Here is a 24,748-nt window from a genome sequence, read left to right as displayed (position 1 = left end):
TAAGAACTGGTAGCCTAAGCGATAGTAGTATAATCCAATAAATTGTTCAAGATTTGTGACCGATTCTGAGCCCAAGCCACTGGCGTGGCAGTGTGTCATGTCTGCATGTTAGCAGAGTGTTCTGGAGAAAGGAAAATGATAATTAAAGAAGCAGGTTCACTTTTGATTGTGATTTATTTCCCCATGCCACTCATGGCAGTAAATAGTAATTCTCATACACACTCAGTTTATAAAAAACATCAGCTATACTGAAGCTACTATGAGATAACTGAGTGTATTACATATTGTACAAATATCTGCATTAACAAAAAGAAATATAGGCAATATGTGCAAAAAAAAAAAAACTTCTGTTAACATACCAAATTAGCATATGGCAAGAGTTAACAGTGGTGTTTATAAACTTAAACTTTTTATTTATTTATTTATTTCATGACCATCCATCTGTCCTTCTGGAAGTATGCCATTCTGTTATTTGGAGACTGCCCAGCATTCTCCAGGGGAGCCCAGTAATAACAAGGCGAGATTTCAAGGGGTCGCATGGAGTCCGTGCCTGCCCTCCATCGTGCTCACTGCACTTTGATGAAGACTGAGGGCGAGTTCTCCTGCTTGATGGCATTGTGATGATGGCTGGCCTCGCTGGCGGCGGCCGACAGCTTCTGCTGCAGCTTCCTGTTGTCCAGTTCTGCACGCCGGGTGTTCTTGCGTGCCTGACGCAACGACCTCTTGACCTTGCGGACGCGCTCCCGGAGCTGCTTGTTGCGCTTCTCCAGGATCTCCAGCTTCTCCTGCAGCTTCTTCACTCGCTCCTCCTCCTCGAAGAGTGCCAGCTGCACCGAGGAACACAGCAACTGAGGAGAGAGGAGCCATCAGTTTGGTGAAGATATACAATCTGACATTGATAAGCACACTGCAACCTCAAAAAAAAACACAAACCTTCATCTTATTTATCTAATTGCCATTGACTACTTTCATCACTTTAAACCAGTGGTGGAAAATCCTGTTCCTGGAGAGGCGACAATCCTGCAGGTTTTATATGTCTCTGAAATCATCAATCACTAAGTGCTTTCACCATATGGTCATTTTGACCAATTAAGCCCAATGCCTGAAACAATTAAATCAATTTAAGTGAATGGTTTGGTTACTACAAAATCCAGAAGACATGACTCTCAAGACAGCCAGCCCTGTTTTATACCACCCAAACCTGGAGTAATTATGAAAGCAGTTCAGCTTCTACATAAATATTCAGAGCCTTTTCCAAAGCTATGTTTTATGTTTGTTTTAATACAGATGGAAGGTAATGATGACTAGGATCTGTTTAGACCTTGAACATTGAATTCAAAATGCCTCAGTGATTACATATTGTGTGGTGAGAGAGAAATGATGCTTCTATGTCTCCGTCTATGATTTCTTCAAGAGAGAATAACAGGTTTATCAATGCAAATTACTGACATATGTGAGTGCATGAAAAACATGCCACTGCGAAGAGTCCCTACTTATAGTGGCCCCTAATAGTGGCCTGGCAGGTGGGTACAGCTTCTTCCTATTAGAGCTGAAATGTTCTGACTCACAGTGGCTTACCCTGAAGACAGCATCATTATTTCAAAAGGGGGACAGTTTTGCCCTGTGCTGGGTTTTGGGGACCACCCATCAAACATACCCGATAGAACTAATACAAGCACACAAGCGGCACAACTTTAAAGTCAACTAAGCAGAAGGGACCTACAAGACACTACACTGAGATGGTGTATCTGTGTCATTACTTTGTGGGATTTCTCATCCCTGGCCCCTAAATGGTGGAACGACCTTCCCACCGAAGTCAAAACCGCAGAATCCTTGACCTCCTTCCGGCGCTTACTCAAGACACATCTTTTCAGACAGTACTTTTAATATTAGTCCTTTTAATCCCCATTAGATAGCACTTCACAGCATTTTATCATGCTTCTTGCGTTACTAATACTTGTATTATTGATTGATTTCCCCCTTGCTCCCTTTCCCGTAGCCCTTGACTGTGACCTTACATCTTGACAGCACTTACTTTCCAGGATGTATGACCTCACTTACTGTATTTGCCTGTGTAAATTGGAAGTTGTAAAATGTATTATATTTTTAATTGCTTTGTTTAATGTAAATTTGAATTTGTAATGTTTGATGCCTTGTACTTAACTGTATTCTTGCACTTTGTTTTGAACTTATGTTGTAAGTCGCCCTGGATAAGGGCGTCTGCCAAGAAATAAAAATAATAAATAATAATAATAATAAATGCTGTGACCTAATTGTCCAGAGACAGGTGCAGGGCCGGCTGAGCTTTGTGACAGTTAGATGCAGTGTAGCGGTAAATCAGGTAGGGCAGATTCACTGGACTTGGTGACAACGGCAGAGACTAGGGAGGCCCAGATGTAACTGAGCTAAAGTAAGAAGCTCAGATGTCTGGAGAAACTGTAGTTCATTACAGAAAGTATACATATCATTGTACATCCTTACCGAGGAGGCAGAAAAAGAGTTGGGGGTAGAAGGGATGCATTTTTATAACTTTATGGTACTGAGCCGACTGGCACGTGTCATTAACTGTGTTATAAAATACACATCTGTTGGTGATGGTGTCATATGAAAAACGCCACAGGATCAGTTGTGTCTGTGCCGAGAACACTTAAATATCTCAATCATGCAATTGCTGCTGTGTTGAGCTGAGCTTTGCTTTCCTAACCTTAAATGTCTGCCAGTGAGTTTGCATTAAAGAGTATTTGACACATCCAGAAAATACACCATCGCTTTATTCGTGCTGCAGGCGTCCCATTAGGTTTATAATTAACTGGATACCATTAAAATGTCACATGTCAATGTGCACCTGCCACCTATTGCCAACAAAGTCTATTCTCAGTCCAGCCCTGTTCCATGTGATTAATTTAAAACCCTCATTTTCCTGTAAAGTCCTAGGTATGTGGAATATTAGTACAAGGCGTCTGGACAGTAATAACAGGGTCTGCCTGGCTTGTCACTCCGCATGTTTGTTAATCTGGTGGCCACAAACAGCTACTGCCCACACCTGTTGTTTTGTCTTGTGAAACCTGAATGCTTCAGGACATTTATTTCTTCTTCTGGTATTATTATTATGATTATTATTGATTACTCCGACCTAATTACATTTTCAACTCCACAATTTCTTTTGACCGCTTGGCTGACTCCTCTGGAGCGATTTTCACTGTCTCACTGCCCTTTTGTTTTTATGTGTTTGACAATGTCTTCAGTCCTTACCATGTTACAGCTGGCTGGCGTCTGCTCCACTGCACTCTCAAGCTCAATTAATCCAATGAGTACTAAGGTGAAATGCTGTTAATTAGCATGTAAGGTACCAAAACAGGTGATGTTGTTGGTGTCTATGGTACTCAATAATAATCAACACAGCTGCCAGTTATTTACTGCAGACAGAATCCTTCCTGATTTAGATTAGGGAAATCCACTTCAGCAATTGCTGACACAGCATGCAAAAAGCCTAACCCTAACCCTAATACACACTTAGGTATGTGTAATATGGGTATCATAGTTACTGCTATGCATATAGGTCAATTTGACCTTAGTATCGTATTAACCAAGTGGAGAAATGGACTGTGCTGGACAGCATACCTTGCTGAGGAATTTTTAAAAATAGAGGTATCTTTATTGCCCTCATGATGTTCTTATTCATTTTGGAATACCATTCCATCTTAGATATGAACCTTGTAGGCTTTACCGTTGAAGGAACATTTAAAATGTACTCGTTGTGTGCTTCGTGTCTGCTTTGTGATCCAATAGGATAGAACATGTTTTTCTCCTTTGTTTCAACCATTTAAACCATGTAAACAGGTGTGATCAATTTAGGGCAATATTTAAGATGCTATGAATCAAAGCGGCTTTGACACTGCAATCTGTGCATTTCAAAGATCATAGCAATGTGGAAGCCACATTGCAGAGCTGGAAGCATGACATTTATCATAGAGATATTTGTCAAGTCCAAAATTTGGCACGATTACTGTACAGATTTATAAATGTCAGATTTCAACATTTGTAGCTGTCTGCTGCCAAATACTCAAGTACCTCTCCTAGCATGCTACATTGTAAAATATATCACAATGTCTGAATGAAGATTTAGAAAATTCACTGTCCATTTTACAGGCAAGAAGAACAAGAAAGCTCATAATCTATGCCTTTTAAAACTGTTTCACTTGTCAGCCCTGGATCCTGACTCCATAACAGCCTTCTTTTTGTGTGTGGGATAATTTTTTGTAAGTAATGCACCAGTCTATTTTCACTTTTCAAAAGCTATACAGAATCTTTATGGGATTCTGTTGTCTTCTTGTGACACAAATCACCCATTCAGACACATCAAGAAGGGATCAGTAGGGATGTTTCATATTGCTCTTTATAACAGCGTAGGTTTATTAACTCATGTTGTTGCAGAAGAGTCAACCACATGTAATCTCCCCATCAAAGATCCATCCCTTCAAAGAACACGGTTTAAATAAAGGCGTAAAGAGGTGCAAAGGTCTCATGTAAATTTATGAGTTATTGAAAAATAAAACACAACAAAAAATATTGCATCTATGGAGCCTCATTATCAAACACAAACACTCTCAATGACATCTGCAGTGTCTCCTGAGCCATATGAAAATTTGGGTATAAGAATTCCTGAAGCACAGCAGCTGTGGAGTTTACGATGCTAAGAACAGACTATTCCTGTATTGCAAGCTAATCCCCAGAGCTGTAAATGTGGACCAAAAAAAAAGGCCTTCTGTTTTTTGGGGCCTTGTCTTCCAAACTTCCCATACAAACTTTAAGAAGAAAAGTTAAAAACATGTCTGTGGAAGGCCAGGCTTACTAATAATTAACGCTCCAAACTAATTTGCAGTATGTGGTTCCTGTGAAACATTGAGACAAATGTAAGTAAATGGACATTTATGTAATGAGAGCCTTTCTTGTGTGCTGTGCCAAGAGCAATAATGCACAGACACGAGCTCCCACAAAAGAGGCTTGGCACCAATTATGGGTTTTAAAGCATGAAGTATTGAAGTCAAAAGGGTGAATTAATAGGAAGGCCTTTCTGATCAGAGGTTGTACTACTGTGGCCTAAACCTAGGTTAAGTTATAGTCATAAAGGTAGCCTCTTCACAAGGTTAACTGTATCTTGCATGACCTCTTTCCAAGAGAATAGGTAGGACTGTAGTCCATCAAAACAGCATTTATATCCCTCTAGGCCTTAAAACTCAGAAACCTTAAATTTATTGGTACTTGACAGTTTCCCACCATTAATTTGAAAAAGATTAATTTTAGGTTAATAAATATGGTTCATGAAAGTAATTTAAAAATAATTATTTATCAATTATATATTTTCAAAAACTGATTCAGTCAAGGGAAAAGATTCCAGTTGGTTTAACTGAGTGAATAATTCTTCTACATGACCCTTTGTGCTTCCCATACAAACAGTGTGTCAGCCAGGACCACTGGCTATCATTCAGAGCAAGTGTGCGCAACTAATAAAATAGGCCCTTTCCTGTCAATCAATTAACACTACAATTCACTGTCCAAGGATGCAGGCAGGGCTCTGCAAACTGAGAACAGATTAGTCTTGTGTGAGGTTCTTTTAACCCTGAGAATGGAGCCAGATTAGTCCCTCCCCAGGTCATGCGTGGCACTGGCTTCAATACTGAAATTCAGGTTCGGCTGGGAGACAGGAAGAGGACTGTCCCTGATAATTAAAAACAAATGAGCTCTCTAGCAATCAATAAAAATAAAATAAAAACAACAGAGAAATGCACACATTCCCAATCTTAAATCCACTGCAGCTCAGGCAACTGGCATTTTACTGGTTCTACTTCTGGTACAAAACAGTATTTTTCTAATTCTCTAATGGACAAGGATTTAATAATGGAGAAATTATATTCCCTGTGTGAGGGCAACATGGTTAAACCTATTTAATCCTATTTAAACTCCCACAGTTTCCCCTCCCACTGTGTTCTCCAGAGTCGCTGCTGTTGCCAGCTGGTAAATCTGCATAGAACTGTATGCAGACGTACTTCAGGACATTAGGACTGGCCCTCAACTTCCTTCACACACATTACAGTTGGGCAGAAACACCTGGAATCTGGGACCAGCCCTGTCTCTATACTCACACAAACCACAGACTCCTTTCTCTAACCAGTCACCTCTTATATTAAATTCTTTATAATAGGGCTATAGACATCCATTCATCTTGTAGAATATGAAGGTCACACTTTACAATAATGGACACAAATTCCTAATGCATTAGTACAGTTAGGTCCATAAATATTTGAACAATTCTGTACGCCACCACAATGGATTGAAAGGAAACAATCAATATGGGTGAATGGTGTAGGAATTTCACTTCAGGTTTCAGGTCACTGACTGCAAATGATTTGCAACCAAGTATTAAAACAATTTAATGTATGCTTACGTTAGTTTGTCCTACTAAAATTCCTACACCGTTCACCCAATTTGGATGTAACTACCCTCAAATTAAAGATGAAAGTCTACACTTAAAGCACATTGTTGTTTCTTTTCAAATCCATTGTGGTGGCATACAGAACCAAAATAATGACAATTGTGTCAGTGTCAAAATATGTATGGACCTAACTGTATATGAATACCACAGGATTGGGGGTAGGCCTTTTGTTGGTGATCCATATCAGATCTGAGATTAAGAGTATGATTCAGGGGTTATTACTGTGGTATTTGTACATTAATTCATTAGGAATTCGTAGCCATTAATGTAAAACATTACTAATCACAAAAATCATCATCAACCGCTTTTCTAAATCATAAAACGAGATCATGTAAGACAAGATAACAACAGAGCAAATACAAAGCTCAGTATTAATAAGTACATGTATACATGTATCCTCAAAGTAAAGGGACAGCTAGTCTAAAAAGATGGGTTTCGAGGCAGGTTTTCAAAATATCAACAGTCTCTGAGTCTGGTAGTGCATATACCAGTGTGCATGCAAAAGGTGTGGGGAGGGTGGCTGTGTGCCAGAATGGCATTTAGCTACGTGACAATTGTCAGCAAAACCAAAAGTATTATGAGTCAACTGTCCCAGCTCTGTGCATTATGAAGGAAAGGTGAATATAATTAGAGTATGTCCTGTCAATGTTCTTGTCTGCAGGCCATTAAACAACTGTGTCAACACTCTGGAAACAGTCCATCTGCTGGATAGCTGTCATCTGCTCTGAAGGAGGCCTGACTTAATAACAGGTTTCTACATAGCAGGCTGTGAGGTGCCCAGGGCGGGGCTGGATGGCCTTTTCAGCAGCTAATTATCTTACTTTGAGTAACAGGTCATTTTAGGGGCTCACAGCCCAGGTAATCATGTTGCCGACAGATTGTTTCAATTGTTTGCTCATACAAATGCAGATAGCTATCTTCTCAATGTCACATTTATATTACTTATTTGTGTGTGTGTGTGTGTGTTTAAATTCCATTGTGGAAGGGAACTGAATATTTCCATTTTCATTTATTGATTGATTGATTTATTGATTGATTTCAACCCATTTGTTTTGTTTAGTTGTGTGGGAATTCTACAATACTCAGCTCAAGAAGATTCTTACATTTTAATGCTCCCAGAGATAGCTGAAAGAACTCAGTTAGCATTCTTCAATATGAAAAACAAAAGCCAACCAACAAATCACATAGACCAGATACATTTTCTTTCCACCCTACATAGCCAAGTTAAACAAACATCAATATCTAATCTCAATCAAGCAGCAGAGAAAACAACTCAGAAATGGTTTGGTTTGGAATCTCGATGTTAACCCATAGATGCATAGAAGAAAACCTTCAGCACTTACCTGTACACTGACATACAGTTTATAATTGTTAATCTCTTGTAATGCCACACAATATTAATAATCCCTTTGATATATATGCTACTTGCAATGGTCAAAATGAATGACCAGAAAAAGACTGCAGTATGTTGCCTTTGGGTACGCCTGGTTCCTCCCTGTCCTCCAGGTGGTTTCTGCTCGGGGAGGGGTGGCTAGACTCTCACTCTACCTGAGGCCTACTACTCATCTCCAGACAGAGCCATTTATGCATTTTGTTTTATGTCGTTTACTCCTTCATGTTTTAGAAGCACCGACAGGACACAATACAAAACAATACAATACAAAATTGTGGGCTTTGCTTCTTTGGTCTGGTGCAAGCTGATGTAAGAAAGCTCTTGCCTGTTGCTTGCAATGTACAGGCTGAGCATGTAAGACTCAGGGCTTCATATGTGCAGCAAGCGAAGAAAATCACAAGGCTGCGCAAGGACCTCCTGCTGTGCGTTCAAGAGGCAAAACAAATTTCCCCTTTCCCCTCAGTATGCATCCCCAACCAGTATAGTTTCAGCTAAAATCCACTCAGGAAATACAGTCTGATTTATCCCCATGTCATAAACTTAATGGATGCTAATTATAACTCGGAGCACAGACGGATCTTGTTTCACTAACTGTAACACCTCACTGGAATCCACTATCTTTATTCTTCCTTATTTAATTTCTGTTACAGTATTATACAAGCCATATTTATTATGGAAGAATGAATGTAGGATATCTAACCCAAGATAACTGAAACTTGCTATATTGAAAGCCCTTATCTGAGAAAAGAAAATCCAAAATCATTATAGAGTACTGATTTTCTCATTTTAATGTTTTACTATGCGAGATTAATAACACTTTTTGGAAAATGTACCATTATCAAAATGTTCCTGTTTACCAAAGGAAACGTTTATGAAGTTACAATAGTAAATCTAAATGTTATCCTGGTCTAGAGGAGTAATGCATTTCAGCCAAGGTAAACATGTACAAGATGCAGACGACAGACATGGTAAAAGTGCACACTTGCTGATGAAATGTTCAAGTTGGCAACTATTATTTACTGCATGTTTTCACTCCAGGTCATCAGAGCACAAGACAGAGAAGCTGCAGTTCTGGTTTACAGCTGGTGCTTAATGAGCTTTCAAATCATTACCGAGAGCTCGTCCTGCGAGGTGAAGAATGTGTCTGTGACAGCTGGAGGAGAACAGGCCGCTTCTGCCTGTCCAGACCCTTTCATTCTCCATTTAATGAAGTCAGTGACTCCTCAACCCTCTACTTAACCTACGACAGACACCATAGCTCAACTTGACAGTCCTTTCCTATCAAATTAAAGGCTGCAGGTTAAAAAAAAATCAGTCATGAATGCTTTTGGAAACATCCTTATCAGCATTAATTACCAAGCTTCTAGCTAATAGGGAGTTTTTCTTTCAACATATAAAACAAAGAAAGAAGTCCGGCCATTTTCCAGACATCCCCAATGTTCACTGTCGTAGACATTAATAATGGGAAAAATACTCAGGTATGGTACATATAGTGCAGTCGTCAAAATCCTGATTAAAAACAGAAAGAGATCAAATCCAGGTGTGTTCAGCTCCAGTAAGATAAAGCTCTCTTTTCTTTCCTTTCATATTCCCTTCTTTTTTCTATTTTTGTTAGTAGTGGAGCTGATGTTTCTGTGTCCTCTAAAGCTCTGAAGTTTAGAAGAAACACAAAAACAAAAAAAACAGTTGAGAAGTCAAGTTTCTCCTGCACTTCCGTGAGTAAAACAGTGTATTCATTCACACACAGATGTTGGTTGGATCACGTAGTTGTATTTCACAATGCATCTCTTTCATCTTGGAAAATGAAAGGTTTCCAAGACCCTCACGTACAACCTGACTGCATTTACAGACGCTCGAATTTGAAATACGATGTTGAATGTAGCACAAAAGTGTAAATTATGTGGAATACAGCATGCTTCTCCTCTGAGCTGCATGTCTGATTTTATGCGTTTCACAAAGAGAAATTACTGCTTTAAAAAAAAAAACTGTTGATTTACTTTATGCTTGGACCCAGTTTGCTCGTGATGAGTTATGGCTCTCGGTAGGAGAATGAGAATTTGCTTAAAGACGTGCTTAGCTGTTCTCCATTATAGCAGTGAAGGTCGTGTTTGTCTTTCTGGATAGTGACATCATTAGCATCCAGTGGCCCCACTACTGACATCCCCAAGGTACTCAAAGCTTTGCAGTTGATCTCACTAATTCAAATTAAATTGTCAAGAGTTTTACAGGTAAAGGTTAAGTCATATCATTAAAAAAAATGTTCTACTACCAAAAGAGGAAAACTGATTTCAGATTACATCTGATTGAATTCACCATCCAGTTTCTTTATTTTTGAATTCACTCACTGTAGTACAAATAAAGCATGCATGTGCACAGACGCTTGCTATATCCCGATTTGCATGGCTCATATAAACCTACTTCATATTCTGAGGGCAATCTGAATGGAGTTATGATTGTAAACCGTTATTTCGGAGCCTGTGGAAACATGCTCACCCTGACCGGTTTTGGTCAGAATGCTTAACAAAAGCTTAAAAGAGAACACCTAGTATTGACCATATTCTGGTTTAGGGATTTCACAGAAAACAAGCCATGCCAGGCTTGAGAGAGGTCATCCCTTCATGGGAGCCTGGACAGGTCATCTCTGCAAGATGAGAACATCCTGTGGTCCTGCACCTTAATCATGACTGGACACATGAGAGGCTAACCACAGGGCACACAGGTTAAGAGGTTTGCTAGTATCTGCTGGGAGGGGAAGCCCTGAATCCGGCAATATTAAGAAGACTCAGTCATGCTAAGTTATAGCAGGGGGGTGATCTGAATTTGCATGCAGGTTTATTTCAGGATATTTCCTTGAAGGATCTTTGATTAAATGTTCCAAAGGGCAAATATGAGATGAGCACCCTTCCTAATTGTCACCTGTCCTTCCCATTCAGACCTGACAATCTTAGGCAATGGAGCGACTGAGCACAAGTATAATTTACACCTGTTCCTACCATAGACACACATCCTGCTAATATGTGTGTCTACACTACAATACTCAACCTTTAGTTGGATATTAATATTAATTAAATATTAATAATATACACCTACCAAAATAAATTATTAAAATGACTATGTAAGAGAGTTGTGGTCACACGTTGGTAAAAAGTCACATTTACTGTGGTCAACTTTTAGAAGGGACTAGGTGCATGATGTTAATGTTAATCTGGAAAACTAAACACAAAGACTTTTGATTACCGCAACCAGCAGATTGTCAAAGAAATGTATTCTCCCACTGTGAATAAATTTGAGTTTACTAAGAGGTGGCTGTTTGATTTTGATATAATTTTCAGGCCACCTGGGGGGAAGAAATCGAACAACTGGCCAATGTGTAATTGTTGTACGTGTCGCACATCTAGAAATAACTGTATTCAGCTCTTTAAATCAAATCTAATTAAACACTACCGTGCCTGTAACGAGTAAAGAAAATAACAGCCACTCTCACCCCTCTCAATTGCGTGTTTCTCGCAAAGGCGCTTTTAAGAGCCATGTTGAAACTTAAGAAAAGAAAAACAAATGCAGAGTAAAGCATCTCGGCAGAGTACAGCCAAGAAAGAGGATGGAAGCCGGCATGTTATTTTTGATTTGCTCTTGTTGAGTGTTTTCTGGCAAACGACTGGAGAGTAAACTCCATCACTACTGAGACTAGGGTGACTTTGTTTAGGGGGCTTTTTTAATTGAATTTCTTATTTATTTATTGTTTTCAAATGCTGTTCTTACCCAGGACAATTTAATAAGGCCAATTTCCTCTATATAAACTACATAGCTTCATTTTCTCCACCATTTTAATTTGAATCATATGTGACATAAGCCAACAAAAGACCTAGCAGCGTAACAGATTGCCTCAGACATTTGTGGGGTCAGTTAGTCGGACTCCTAAACAAAACCCTTGAAGGCCGCTCCTCGTGATGTGTGACACTGTATTCGGTTTACTGTGAAACCGCTGTGAAATGAGAGTTGTTTTCCTTAGCTCAGTGCACTGCAAACACTTACTGATGAAGAGGGGGAAATATCCAGGATCTCATTTCACATTCCAAGCCAAGACTTTATCTCTTAAAAAGCACAAGAGTAAAATCAGCAAACTGCAAAGTCGATAGGAGGGTATGGATATCTTTGGCAGCTCTTAAGGAGATTGTGCTGAGAGCTGTGTGAAAATATCTCTAATCCCTCAGAGAGTATTTGAATGAGAACATTGATGTGGCCCTGTGCCTTTTACATCACAGTAAGAAGACTGCAGAGACTGTGATTGTGGACTTAGTATCTGAACTCCTGTAGGTGGCCGTTGTATTAAAACTGCAACAACTGCAGTTGTAGTTTGCGGCTGTGTAGATTGTCCTGGTCAAAGACTTACAAGGAATCTGCTCTCCACTGACTCAGGTATCTGTTGGCTCTTTAAAACACCACCCTCTCGTTCTCCCTCTCCCAAAATACTTCACATTAAATCTTTATACCAGTCCTTTTAAACCACTGTACATATATTAGTGGTGGCACTGTATATATTTAAACAAACTCTTCTCTCAACTTTCTGAAGCAAGGGTTCAATAAAAATAGGGGAAAATTTGACAAACCAGAAAGTATACAGGTTTTTTTATTTGTATTATTTTATTTTGTTTGTACTGTAAATGTCACCTTGTGCCACTTACATTCCCTATATTTATTTGTAGCCTTTTAAAGACAGCAATTTTGAAATGCAAAGCTTATGATTGAATGTTAGTACAAGCCTTTAATCTTCAACCTGTGTAATTTCTTCAGCCCTTGTAAGTCTGTTATTTAGAGGTCTTTCCTACTGGATCCGTGGCTTTAGATGTAGATTTTATAGTCTGAAATGTAGTCTAGGAAACTGAGACCTATAACAGATGGAGCTCAATTGCGTTAATTAAATTCAACTGCACCTACTATATATCATGGAGATTGTATTATTAATGGATATCATAGACTAAGAACAGCTGGTATGGCAGGAATCATCAAATCATATTCATTTTCACCTTCACAACAACAGACTGCTACAAAAACTTTAAAAGCAGAAAAAGAAATGTTTTTTCCAGCATTTGAAACCGCTGATCGCAAAATGAGAACTGGTGTTGCCATTGCCAACATATCGGTAGGAACAGTAGGAACAAGCATTTGTGGGATTACAATAAGAAAGTATTCTCTGTATGGCAAACAAGCGCTACCGTACTTCTTAGATTAACGGGCAACAAGACACACAATGCCTGACTAGTGGGTCTAGCAGAAAAATCTGATTTCCTGTCCCCACTTAGGAGACAAGGTGTCCTTCCAATACATGTCATGTATTACATGGCCTTTGTAGTTTCTTTCTTTCTTAATTTAAAAAATATATCAAAAGGATGCATCAGTCAGGTGGAGTGCTGTACTTTACTATTGGCTTGCTGATGACACAATGCTCTAGTCTTCAGCACATCCTCAGCCTGTACCACTTGAGGGAATGCTACACCTCAATGGGCACTGAGAGGCAGGAGCTGCTGACACGCAAAGTGAGCGGCTGACCCTGGAGGGAGTGACTGGCATGTGAACTCCCGACCTCCCGTGGAGAAGGCCCAGAGAGTGTTTGTCTTTAAATGAAGGGCATCATATAGGTCAACATAAGCATTTTCACAGCCTACCGTGACGCTCTACTGTACTCCCTGATGAATAAACGTTGTGGAGAGCATGTCAATTGAAGCACTAGGGAATGCAAAACCGATCTAAACTCAAAAGCATTCCCATACAGACAAACAAACAAAAAAAATAAACATTTTCATAGAAGGAAGACCTATTAGAAACCTTCTGTTGATTATGTAATGGTGATGGGTGATCATGATGGTTGTCTTGCACTATTACACATTATCCAGAAAATAACAAATAAAACATAAAAATATCTACAGAGAGAAATAAATATAGCCAGAGTTCATTTGAGAGTACCTATTTTAAAATGTCTTATTTGAAGCCTATGAAAAAATACAGAAGATTATATGGGTAATTATCATAAATGCATATAGAGCTAAATTCAGATCAGATCAAAACAAAACAAAATTTCAGACACAGTCCTTCACATATAATAACAATTTTAAAGGATTAAATCTCATTAGAAAATATACATCTTTCTTGAAATTAATTTTTTTGAAGGACAGCGTGACCTTGCTTAAATGAGTAAATCGATAAACTTACATTTCAAGGCAGGAAATGTATATATTCTATACACAGCATGGTCAGACTCGCACATTCCTAACATACTGAGAAAGGGCCTAGAGCACTTTGTGTAAATCTTGATTTATTGTCCTTTTAATGCTGTTTAAGCCCATTATTTACTTCAGCACTTCTTGAACTCTCCACACATAATCGTCGTATGAATGCAGGGAGGAGAAATGAAGGATTTGACTGCGACATCCCTGATAGACAACAATTTCTGACCCAGCCAATCAGATACGCTCTCCGTAATTGAATTCCTGTGAGCTCACAGAAAAGTGCAGACAAATTGATTGTAAAGGTCAGATCCTGTTATTCCTCAAGTTAAGCTGTGATTTGTACTTCCTAGCTGGCACTTTTCTCATTTTCATTTGTTCAGTTAAAATTATTCCTTTTGGCCTCGGGGAAAAGATATAAGCCATGTCTAAGCAAGCACAACCATCACAGTCTCACTGGTGTGAACAAGGAATGTATCATCGAAAAACCAAGAAGATAATTTTTTTCAACTGCCAAAACTGAAATGAACTGAAATGAATAACACATTAGTACCATCTTAATAACTTCTTGGAGAATCGAAGTGTTAAAGCAACTGTCATTAGTGCAGATAAACCCACATTTATTTGCTTGGTCAAGTAAATTACCAGCTGTAGTCTGGTGAGTCTAACTGTTAACAAGGTGTTTGGTAACTTTTGCATCGTTCGGTCATGTCTGGAAAGCAGTCTGTCTTTAAGACCTTTGCAAAAGGGAACCTCAAGCAATGCGAAGGGGATAAGGAATTTTTATAAGGGGAGCTTAAATCCTTTCTTTATTGGGGAAAAAGGGTGGTCTTAATTTCAGGACTCCCCTACTGATTAAAAGGCTTGCTTTACATAAAGATTAGTGGATATCTGTTAATCCCGGTTGCAATGTTTATTGTGCTTTCTTTTTTTCTTTCTCTTATTTTTCTTCAATTCTGTTTGCTCTGTGCTGACAAATTGAAAGGGGGAGAAGACTCAAGGAAAACAGCTTATGTCAGCTCTTGTTATGGTCAGAGCATCCGCCTTGGAAAGAGCAACTTCGAATGGGATTCTCATAATCAGACCCAGCGGAGGGGCTGCTGTCATCGCTGTGGGTGTGCAATGAATGCTAATGAGGAGGAAAGGGGGGACAGAGCCCACAAGAACAAATCCCTCCAAATTAGAAAAGCAGCCTGAGCCAAAAGCCTATTTCCTCTGTGCGACACACAGCTCTCCACTTCCATGCTCCGTGAAAGTCTGCTGTCTGGCTCAAGAGCGAAAATCCCACCACAGAATGTGCACAATAGCATTCAGAGTCATGCTCAATAGACAGCAATCTCAATGACTCCATCTCCACAGGGTCTGGCAGCTGGATGCCGTTGAGCTTTCTTTATCTCTTCCTGGCTTAGGACAGGAACTTGTTATCATCCCTTTTGAAAATTGCAGCCAATATAAAAGGTTGCTTCCAATAACTTAAAACCAGAAAGCAGAACAGGAATAACAATGAGAGGAAATAACAGAATAGAAGTAAAGACAACTACCCTTTCCAAAGAGTAACCCTGAATTCTGCTTTCACTGTCACTGTTCTAGGTGCTTGTATTCTCATCTGTGATGATGGTAAAATGCCTCACTCACAACAAGCAAGTCAGCACCTGCTGCAGTCCAGGGAAACCGACATCATAAAAAGGAACATAATGTATCCCAGTCCTCACACTGCAGATGAGAGGCAGCAGATCCCAACAGTATACTCTACTGTTACACATAACCACAAATCTACCACCAAGCCATAGACATGTATGACACATCAAAGGCTTTATAGGACCAGCTGCTCTCGAGAAGGGACATTTTTTTATGGAATGTAAAATTCAAATGCTAGTGAAACATATATAAAACATTCCTCACACAACACAGCTGTTCAACTGTTTAGCAGGCTTCTATCATTATATATATATATATATATATATATATATATATACACACACACACACAGATGGGTGACAAATTAAAGGAATAACCTGAATAAAGTGTGGAGGAACATAACAAATGCAGATGCCTCCAAAGAGGTGTACTGCATGATACAATTAAGCAATTCACATCCTATCATGCTCTGTGGCATGTATAAAAATGCTGAGCAGCCCCAGTTGACCTCGATTTTGGAACGAGATGACAAGGGGAAAGGATCTAAGTGACCCTGAAAGAGGGGTCATTATTGGGGCACAGATGGCAGGAGCTTGAGTCACAAAGACTGCTCAACTGGCTAGTGTTCTTGACAAGTGGGCGAGTGCATGTGTGGTGACACCAAGAGAACAGTACAGGCCTGACTGCTTGACTCCTACAGTGAGGGGGTCCAGAGGCTCTGTTATGCTGTGGGGGGCATTTTCTTGGGCATGGTTTGGGTCCACTTGACCCCTTAGAGGGAAGGGTGACTGCAAATCATTACAAAGTTATTCAAGGGTTAACCTTTATCCTATGGTGAATCATTTCTATCCTGATGGGAGTGGTCTCTTCCAGGATGACAATGCCCCCATCCACAGGGAACGAGGGGTCACTGAATGGTTTGATGAGTATAAAAATGACGTGAATCATATGTTATGGCCTTCGCAGTCACCAGATCTCAACCCAATTGAACACCGATGGGAGATTGTAGACCGACATGTTAGACAGCGCCCTCCACCACCATCATCAAAAGAATGGTGTTCCATCCCTCCAGTAGAGTTCCAGAGACTCATAGAATCTATGCCAAGGCACATTGAAGCTGTTCTGATGGCTCGTGGTGGCCCAACATTTTACTGAGACACTTTATATGGTTTTACCTTTAATTTGTCACCCATCTTTGTGTATGTATGCGTGTGTGTGTGTATTAGTTGACTCCAATCCTTCCCCTAGTTCAATGAAGTTGGCTGGTAGTGGATCTCTATTCTGAATAGCTCTCATCCAATAGATGCTCAGTTGGATTGAGATCTGATGACTGGGCAGTCCATTGCAAGCTGAATTAACTGTCATGTTAGTGGAACCATTCCTGTACAATCTTAGCCTATAATATGCTTTCTTTATAGGAATATAGCATGTATAATAATAATAAAACAGAAAGAAATAGCTGATTTATATAGGAGGCCAGGTACATAGGAGGTTTTTTCCTGACTGCTGTGCCCTGCCCTGATTGCAGGGGGTGTCTTACCCGGCTGTCTTCCTGGATCTCCCAGTCCGTGCTGAAGGTCTGGAGGGGCTGCCCCTGGGAGCAGTTGGAGAACTGGAAGAGGCTGGAGAAGGTCCTTCTGTTCTCCTGCGTGTCAGGGAAAATGGCATCCTGGAAGTTAACTCCATGAGGCAGGATGTTATAATTTTCATCCATTCTGCAATAAATGAATAAAAATATGATTGGCTGGATGGATGGATGAATGTCCACTGGTGCACATTAGCTGGGATGTAATTTGGCCTGTATCTGCTGATCAGGGTTGGTGGTTCAGTTTAAAACTCTGCTATAGTGGCCATTCACTAACATCCAGCACTGTTACAATGTATTCCCTTCCACCACAGGTGCTGTGAAGAGCTATTGAAGAAAGGGAGACAAAGACCTACAAACAGGAGATGCCAACAGACTGGTAGATTCCTGCCCAGTCGCTAGATCTTCTGTCTGATAATGAAGATAATAAATTACATACATAGGACCTTGTATGCAACCAAGGACTGCACAGCTAGAGGCTTCCAGTGCATTCTGGGAAATAACTAATTGCAGAATTAATTTGCATAATTGAACAAATGTAATCCTCTTCTTAGGATTTAAACTGTTGCTGTGTTAAATATGTCTTAAGCTGTTATATTAAGAAACCAAACCTGCTTCTTTTTAGTGTTATGCACTGTTTCTGTAGTTACTAGTCTAGTTACTCTAATGGGCAACGTGTAATCCATTCTCAGTCTAGTTAGCTACACAAACATCTTCCTGCATCATAAAAGGGTCAAGCCCCATTGCAAGAAAAGAATTTAGTGTAATTAATTGAATTTCCACAAACTAGATGTAAAACTGCTTATTACCAGCAGAGGGCACTCAAACCAAATATCCTCCTTATAGGATGGAGGTCTTACACAGTAGGGTTGACACATTCAAATATAGTTAAAAAAAAATAGTCAAAGGTGAAGTATTTTAAAGTCAGTGCATTTAGTAAAATGTTTTTAATTATTATTATTATTTGTAAATACTACATGCTTTTCTCGTCCATAGATCTCAGGCAGTCCTACGAAGTGAAATCAGAGATGGTTACATAACTCCCAGAATATGCATTGCATTTGCTTCCATGCTGGGGAAATCATAAACTGTGTCTGTAGCCCATGAAAATGATCAGTGACCTGTGACTTCCTCCCGTGACTCGGAGCCCTGAATGAATAGCTCTTGAACAAAGACAGGGTTTAACCGCATGCCTGTATTTCAGTATTGAGACACACCATCCTTCCTGTTGCTGTGGGAATAAAATGGTCAGTTTTTCTTTTTTTCTGCCTTAGAGAGGGATTTTGCCGAGTCTCTTTCTGAGCAAAGCAGTGGGTGGCAGACTGGAGGAGGGTCGTTTCAGAGCAGCAGCATTTCACTGTACATGTATCAGTACAGAGGGCTTTCACCACTTCAGGAAGGACTTTTGTCAAATCCGTCTGTTTCACGGGAACCCACTGACAGGGTCTTGTCTAAATACTCATTACTAGATTAGTACTAGAAGACTTTGTATAAAGGGAAAATTCAGCTAATGATATGTATTACAAAGCATAAGATCTGTAACTCTATGTAGCTGTCTATTTTCTTTTTGTTTTTCCTAAATTGGACTTCATATTGTCATTTCAATGTGTTATCTATTCCTGATTTTTAATTTTTGTAATTTGTGGATAAACAAACTATTAAAATGATTGACTGGGAGGAAGTGAGATGGGGAAACGTATCAGTGGTGCACAGTTTTCATAGCAGAGCGATCCCCTACTGAGCGGCAGAGATGTAAAGAAAGACTGATGTCTTTCTCCACCAGATATTCTCACTGCCAAGTGTGGAGTCATTGCAAACACAAAACAAGAATTTGAAATATCTGCAAATACTTTGCATATGTAGGAATATGTATTTTGTATGACAGTATGCAGGTCAGTGTCAGAGATAGTGTATGTAGTTGTTGTAGATAAGGTTAGGAGTAGTATGTATAAGTGATAGTATGTGACAGTAAGTAGGTTAGTGGCAGTAGTTAGTAGCAGACATTTATCAGGTCCTTTTCATTCTGGATGACAGAAAACTGAAAAAGTCAAATTTAAGCTGACAGTACTACACTACAGTATATTACACTACACTGTATAATATTACACTACACCGATCAGCCATAACATTATGACCACTGACAGGTGAAGTGAATGACACTGATAATCTCGTTATCATGGCACCTGTCAGTGGGTGGGATATATTAGGCAGCAAGTGAACATTTTGTCCTCAAAGTCGATGTGTTAGAAGCAGGAAAAATGGGCAGCGTAAGGATCTGAGCGACTTTGACAAGGGCCAGATTGTGATGGCTAGACGACTGGGTCAGAGCATCTCCAAAACTGCAGCTCTTGTGGGGTGTTCCCGGTCTGCAGTGGTCAGTACCTATCAAAAGTGGTCCAAGGAAGGAAAAGCGGTGAACCGACGACAGGGTCATGGGCGGCCAAGGCTCACTGATGCACGTGGGGAGCGAAGGCTGGCCTGTGTGGTCCGATCCAATAGACGAGCTACTGTAGCTCAAATTGCTGAAAATGTTAATGCTGGTTCTGATAGAAAGGTGTCAGAACACACAGTGCATCGCAGTTTGTTGCGTATGGGGCTGCGTAGCCGCAGACCAGTCAGGGTGCCCATGCTGACCCCTGTTCACTGCCGAAAGCGCCTACAATGGGCACGTGAGCATCAGAACTGGACCACGGAGCAATGGAAGAAGGTGGCCTGGTCTGATGAATCACGAGTTCAAGGTGTTGACTTGGCCTCCAAATTCCCCAGATCTCAATCCAATCGAGCATCTGTGGGATGTGCTGGACAAACAAGTCCGATCCATGGAGGCCCCACCTCGCAACTTACAGGACTTAAAGGATCTGCTGCTGACGTCTTGGTGCCAGATACCACAGCACACCTTCAGAGGTCTAGTGGAGTCCATGCCTCGACGGGTCAGGGCTGTTTTGGGACCTACACAATATTAGGCAGGTGGTCATAATGTTATGGCTGATCGGTGTATATTACACTACACTGTATTATATAACAGCACTACAGTACGTAAGACTGTACTGTATTATATAACATTACACTAGTACAGTACTACACTATACTACAATATAATACAGTGTAGTGTATTATACAACACTACACTATAGTTTATTATATAACACTACAGTACAATGCATTAGACTGCACTGTATTATGTACTGTAGTGTATTATACTATATTGGGCTGATTAGAGTATTCCTTATACAGCTGAACTGTACAGACCCCAAGACTAATTAAACAGGTTTTACACAAAATCTCTTTCATATGCAAATACAAGCCCAATAAGGACAAGACCACATATGGTACAGGACTGCCAAAAAGTGTCCTACATGATATTCTGTCATACCCCACAGAATGTTACAATACTGTAGTTGAATACACTGTATTGTACTGTAACACACTGTACTGTAATAAACTGTATTGCACTATAATATGTTGTACAGCACTGTAATACACTGCAGGGTACTGTAATATACTTAATTGAATATACTTAGCTGTATTATTATGTAGGCTACTTTATTGTGCTGTACTATACTATAATATAAACTAACAACCATAATTACAATCGTATTAACGCTACACACAAAACCAAGGCCATCATTTCTCAGGAAATGTGTGCATGTGTTATTATTATTTCTTGTATATGTGTCAGCTTCTTTATTGCGAATAGACGTAATCATATATAGATGGTGACTGTCACTCAGTCCAGTGTAGTAGGAGATTAATTGGCGGAAATTGTACTTTATATACAGTTTGGTCCATAAATATTTGGACAGTGACACAATTGTCAAATTTTTGGCTCTATACACCACCACAATGGATTCAAAAGGAAAAAATCAAATATTTGTTTAAGGGTAGACTTTCATCTTTAATTTGAGGGAAGTTACATCCAAATTGGGTGAACGGTGTAGGAATTACACCCATTTTTATATGTTGTCCCGCCAATTTCAAAAGGGTTTCAAAAGTAATTGGACAAACTAACATAACTATGAATTAAATTGTGAGTTTCAATACTTAGTTGCAAATCCTTTGCAGTCAATGACTGTGTGAAGTCTGGAACTTTAGAGAGAGAAATTGAGTGTGGCATTTTTGCATTTGCATCTGTTGCTGTTAACCCTCAATATGAAGTCCAAAGAGGTGCCACTGCGAGCGAAGCAAGCCATAATTTGGCTGAGAAATCAATACAAACCAATCAGAGAGAGAGCAAAAACATTAGGTGTGGCCAAATCAACAATTTGGTACATTCTTAATAAGAGAGAATGCACTGGTGAGCTCAGGAACACCAAAAGGCCAGGAAGACCACGGAAAACAACTGTGGTGGATGACAGAAGAATTATTTCCCTGGTGAAGAAAAACCCCTTCACAACAGTTGGCCAGATCAAGAACACCATCCAGGAGGTGGTGTATCTGTGTCAAAGACAACAACCAAGAGAAGATTTCACCAGAGTAAATACAGAGGGTTTACCACAAGATGTAATCCATTGGTAAGCCCCAAAAACAGGAAGACCAGATTAGAGTTTGCCAAAAAACATCTAAAGAACCCTGTACAGTTCTGGAACAACATCCTATGGACAGATGAGACAAAGACCAACTTGTACCAGAATGATGGGAAGAGAAGAGTATGGAGAAGGGAAGGAACTGCTCATGATCTGAACCAGACCACCTCACCTGTGAAGCATGTTATGGCATGGGCATGTATGGCTGCCAAGGGAATTAGTTCCCTTGTATTTATTGATGATGTGACTGCTGACAAAAGCAGCAGGATGAATTCTGAAGTGTTTAGGGCTATATTATCTGCTCAGATTCAGCCAAATGCCTCATAACTCATTGGACGGCGCTTCACAGTGCAGATGGGCAATGACCTGAAGCATACTGCGAAAGCAACCCAATACTTTTTTAAGATGAAGAAGTGTAATGTTCTGCAATTGCCAAGTCAATCACCTGACCTGAATCCAATTGAGCAGCATTTTATTTGCTGAAGGCAAAACTGAAGACAAAACACCCCAAGAACAAGCAGGAACTAAAGACAGCTGCAGTGCAGGCCTGGCAGAGCATCACCAGGGAAGAAACTCAGCATCTGGTGATGTCTATGAGTTCCAGACTTCAGGCAGTCACTGAAACTCACAATTTAAATAATGATTATGTTTGTCCAATTACTTTTGAGTCCCTAAAATTGGGGGGACCACATAAAAATGGGTGTAATTCCTACACCGTTCACCCAATTTGGATGTAACTACCCTCAAATTAAAGATGGAAGTCTTCACTTAACGCACATCTTGATTGTTTCCTTTCAAATCCATTGTGGTGGTGTACAGAGCCAAAATTATGACAATTGTGTCACTGTCCAAATATGTATGGACCTAACTGTACATAGGTATTGTATATCACAGCTATGTAATTATATGTTTAAATAATAGCATGCAGTTGTATGTAATACAGTTATGTAAGTAGCCAGACAGTGCAACAATGATATTGTCTGATAATAGACAATTCACAGACAAACATTTTGAGATGTTTACATCATGTCTGTGTTTCAACTAGCAATGAACATAAAACCACATCACAGGAGAAAAAATGCTATATATTTAAATAAAATTATAACACTATCTGTAGACTACAATAAGTATTTGAGAGAGAGAGAGAGAGAGAGAGAGAGAAAGAGACACAGACAGAGTGATTGATTGCAACTCGAGCTTTTACTGTCCTCAAGAAACCCCTAATTTCCTGCAGTCAGATTCACAGTCCTACATAGTGCAATCCAAATTAGTCCTTGCAAGTTTTGAAATGTTGTACAGTGTGATTGCTCCTGCTGACTGAACTATCCTGGCTTGGCAAAAAGATACGCTAATAAGCTTAATGAAGATTTAACCCAAATACCTGCACTCCACCGCCAAGAAGTATTTCGTATAGGTGCACTGCATCTGACCTCTGACACTAGTGATGTGTGGAATCCAGAAACTAATTAAGAACTCCACAGCTAAGTGGATTTTACAACAGAAAGAAAGTTTGGCCTGTTAATTGTTCTCATTAACTCTCACCTTCTTAATTCAAAACAGCAGGGTAACACTAACTGCATAGTTTGGCCAGATGTATGTCCATGGTAAATTGCCATAGTGATTTCAATGCATCTGTTTATGAAGCTACATTGTTTAATAGATTGTTTTACCATGTGGGGTGTTTTTTTAACGTCCATAAAAACAATAATATTGAGCAGCCACAATTAAAAGCATGCAAGTATCTGGATACATTTCGCACCCCACGACTGTTGGCCTTAAATGTGTTCGGCAGGTCACCCGTAAACAATAAAATAAATACAAAACACGAACCAATCAGAATAATACAAATCAACATTTGCCTCACCTCAGGAAGAAGATGTAAGAGTAGTTCTGCACCACGGTGTGTGACTGACAGGAGAAGTATCCCAGACCGGTGAGATTGAGTCGAGACCCGGCCGGCACCTCCAGCATGCTTCCCCACGCCTGGTCACACAGCAGCTCGATCTCCGCCGAGAAGAACAGCCCGCCCTCGCTGCCCTCGTACTGGTAGGGCAGGTAGTTGTACATGCTGTAGACCTCCTGGTGGATGGCCAGCACCTTGGCATACACTATGATCTCTGCCAGCTCCGCTCTGCAGCCCTCGCTGAGAGGTCGCCAGTCTGAGGGCAGCTGGCACCCCATCCCCAGTCTCGTCTGACAGGCTACCAAGACCAAGGTCATCACAAACACCGGCAGCATTTTCCTTCTGCTGATCCTAATCCCGGGTGCGGATGATCCCCCGAGTCCCCAATAAAATCAGAGCTGGTTTCCGATTTGAACGCAGCAGCAAGTGGACACAATATATCACCGAAATACAACAAAATAACGAGTGTCACTTAGCAGAAGTACTCCGGTATTACTTACTGTATCACGTCCTGCCAGTCAGAATGCCGCAGCGAAAGTTCTTTAATGTGGAAGACGCAGGATTCGAAACGAACTCATTCACAAAAAGACACCTGATCCTATTGGGTCTCTGTGGCTGAAGTGGCGGTGAATCGCGGGTACAGGCTGCTATCTATTCCCCCGCCGGCAGAATGTGTCGATGCGCAGGGGAGGCAGTGCAGGCTCCCGCACATGAGCCGCACATGAGCCGCACAGAGCCGCATTCACTGCCCACAATCCACGCTCAAGTCTCCGGAGCACAGACACCCGCAAGGTTATGCTGGACAAGCCAATCAGAGACGGTCTTAAAGTTGAGACGACCAATAGCCGCGTCTGCTTCAGCTCCAATGTGCTTTATGAAACAACTTTGTGATACAGCCTTAGTTCAGCCCGCACCCGTCCATGTGCGATTTGTTTTGTCAAAAGTAAACGATCAGCTAAAAACAAACTAAATACTATACATATTAAAGCATG

General features: G+C 40.2%; 1 protein-coding gene across 1 annotated transcript; it reads right to left on the bottom strand.

The window, feature by feature from the left end:
- Positions 1-155: 155 nt before the first annotated feature.
- Positions 156-24,741, bottom strand: ccdc3a (coiled-coil domain containing 3a). The gene is made up of 3 exons (XM_066705031.1): positions 23,718-24,741; positions 17,286-17,460; positions 156-848 (listed from the first exon to the last, which is right to left on the bottom strand). The coding sequence occupies exons 1-3, from the start codon at positions 24,089-24,091 to the stop codon at positions 567-569; spliced, it is 831 nt and encodes a 276-aa protein (XP_066561128.1). The 5' UTR covers positions 24,092-24,741; the 3' UTR covers positions 156-566.
- Positions 24,742-24,748: the final 7 nt, after the last annotated feature.

Source organism: Amia ocellicauda, chromosome 5 (genome assembly GCF_036373705.1).
Source record: "Amia ocellicauda isolate fAmiCal2 chromosome 5, fAmiCal2.hap1, whole genome shotgun sequence".
In the NCBI taxonomy this organism is placed as follows: domain Eukaryota; kingdom Metazoa; phylum Chordata; class Actinopteri; order Amiiformes; family Amiidae; genus Amia; species Amia ocellicauda.
This window is presented reverse-complemented; position numbering and strand designations above follow the sequence as displayed.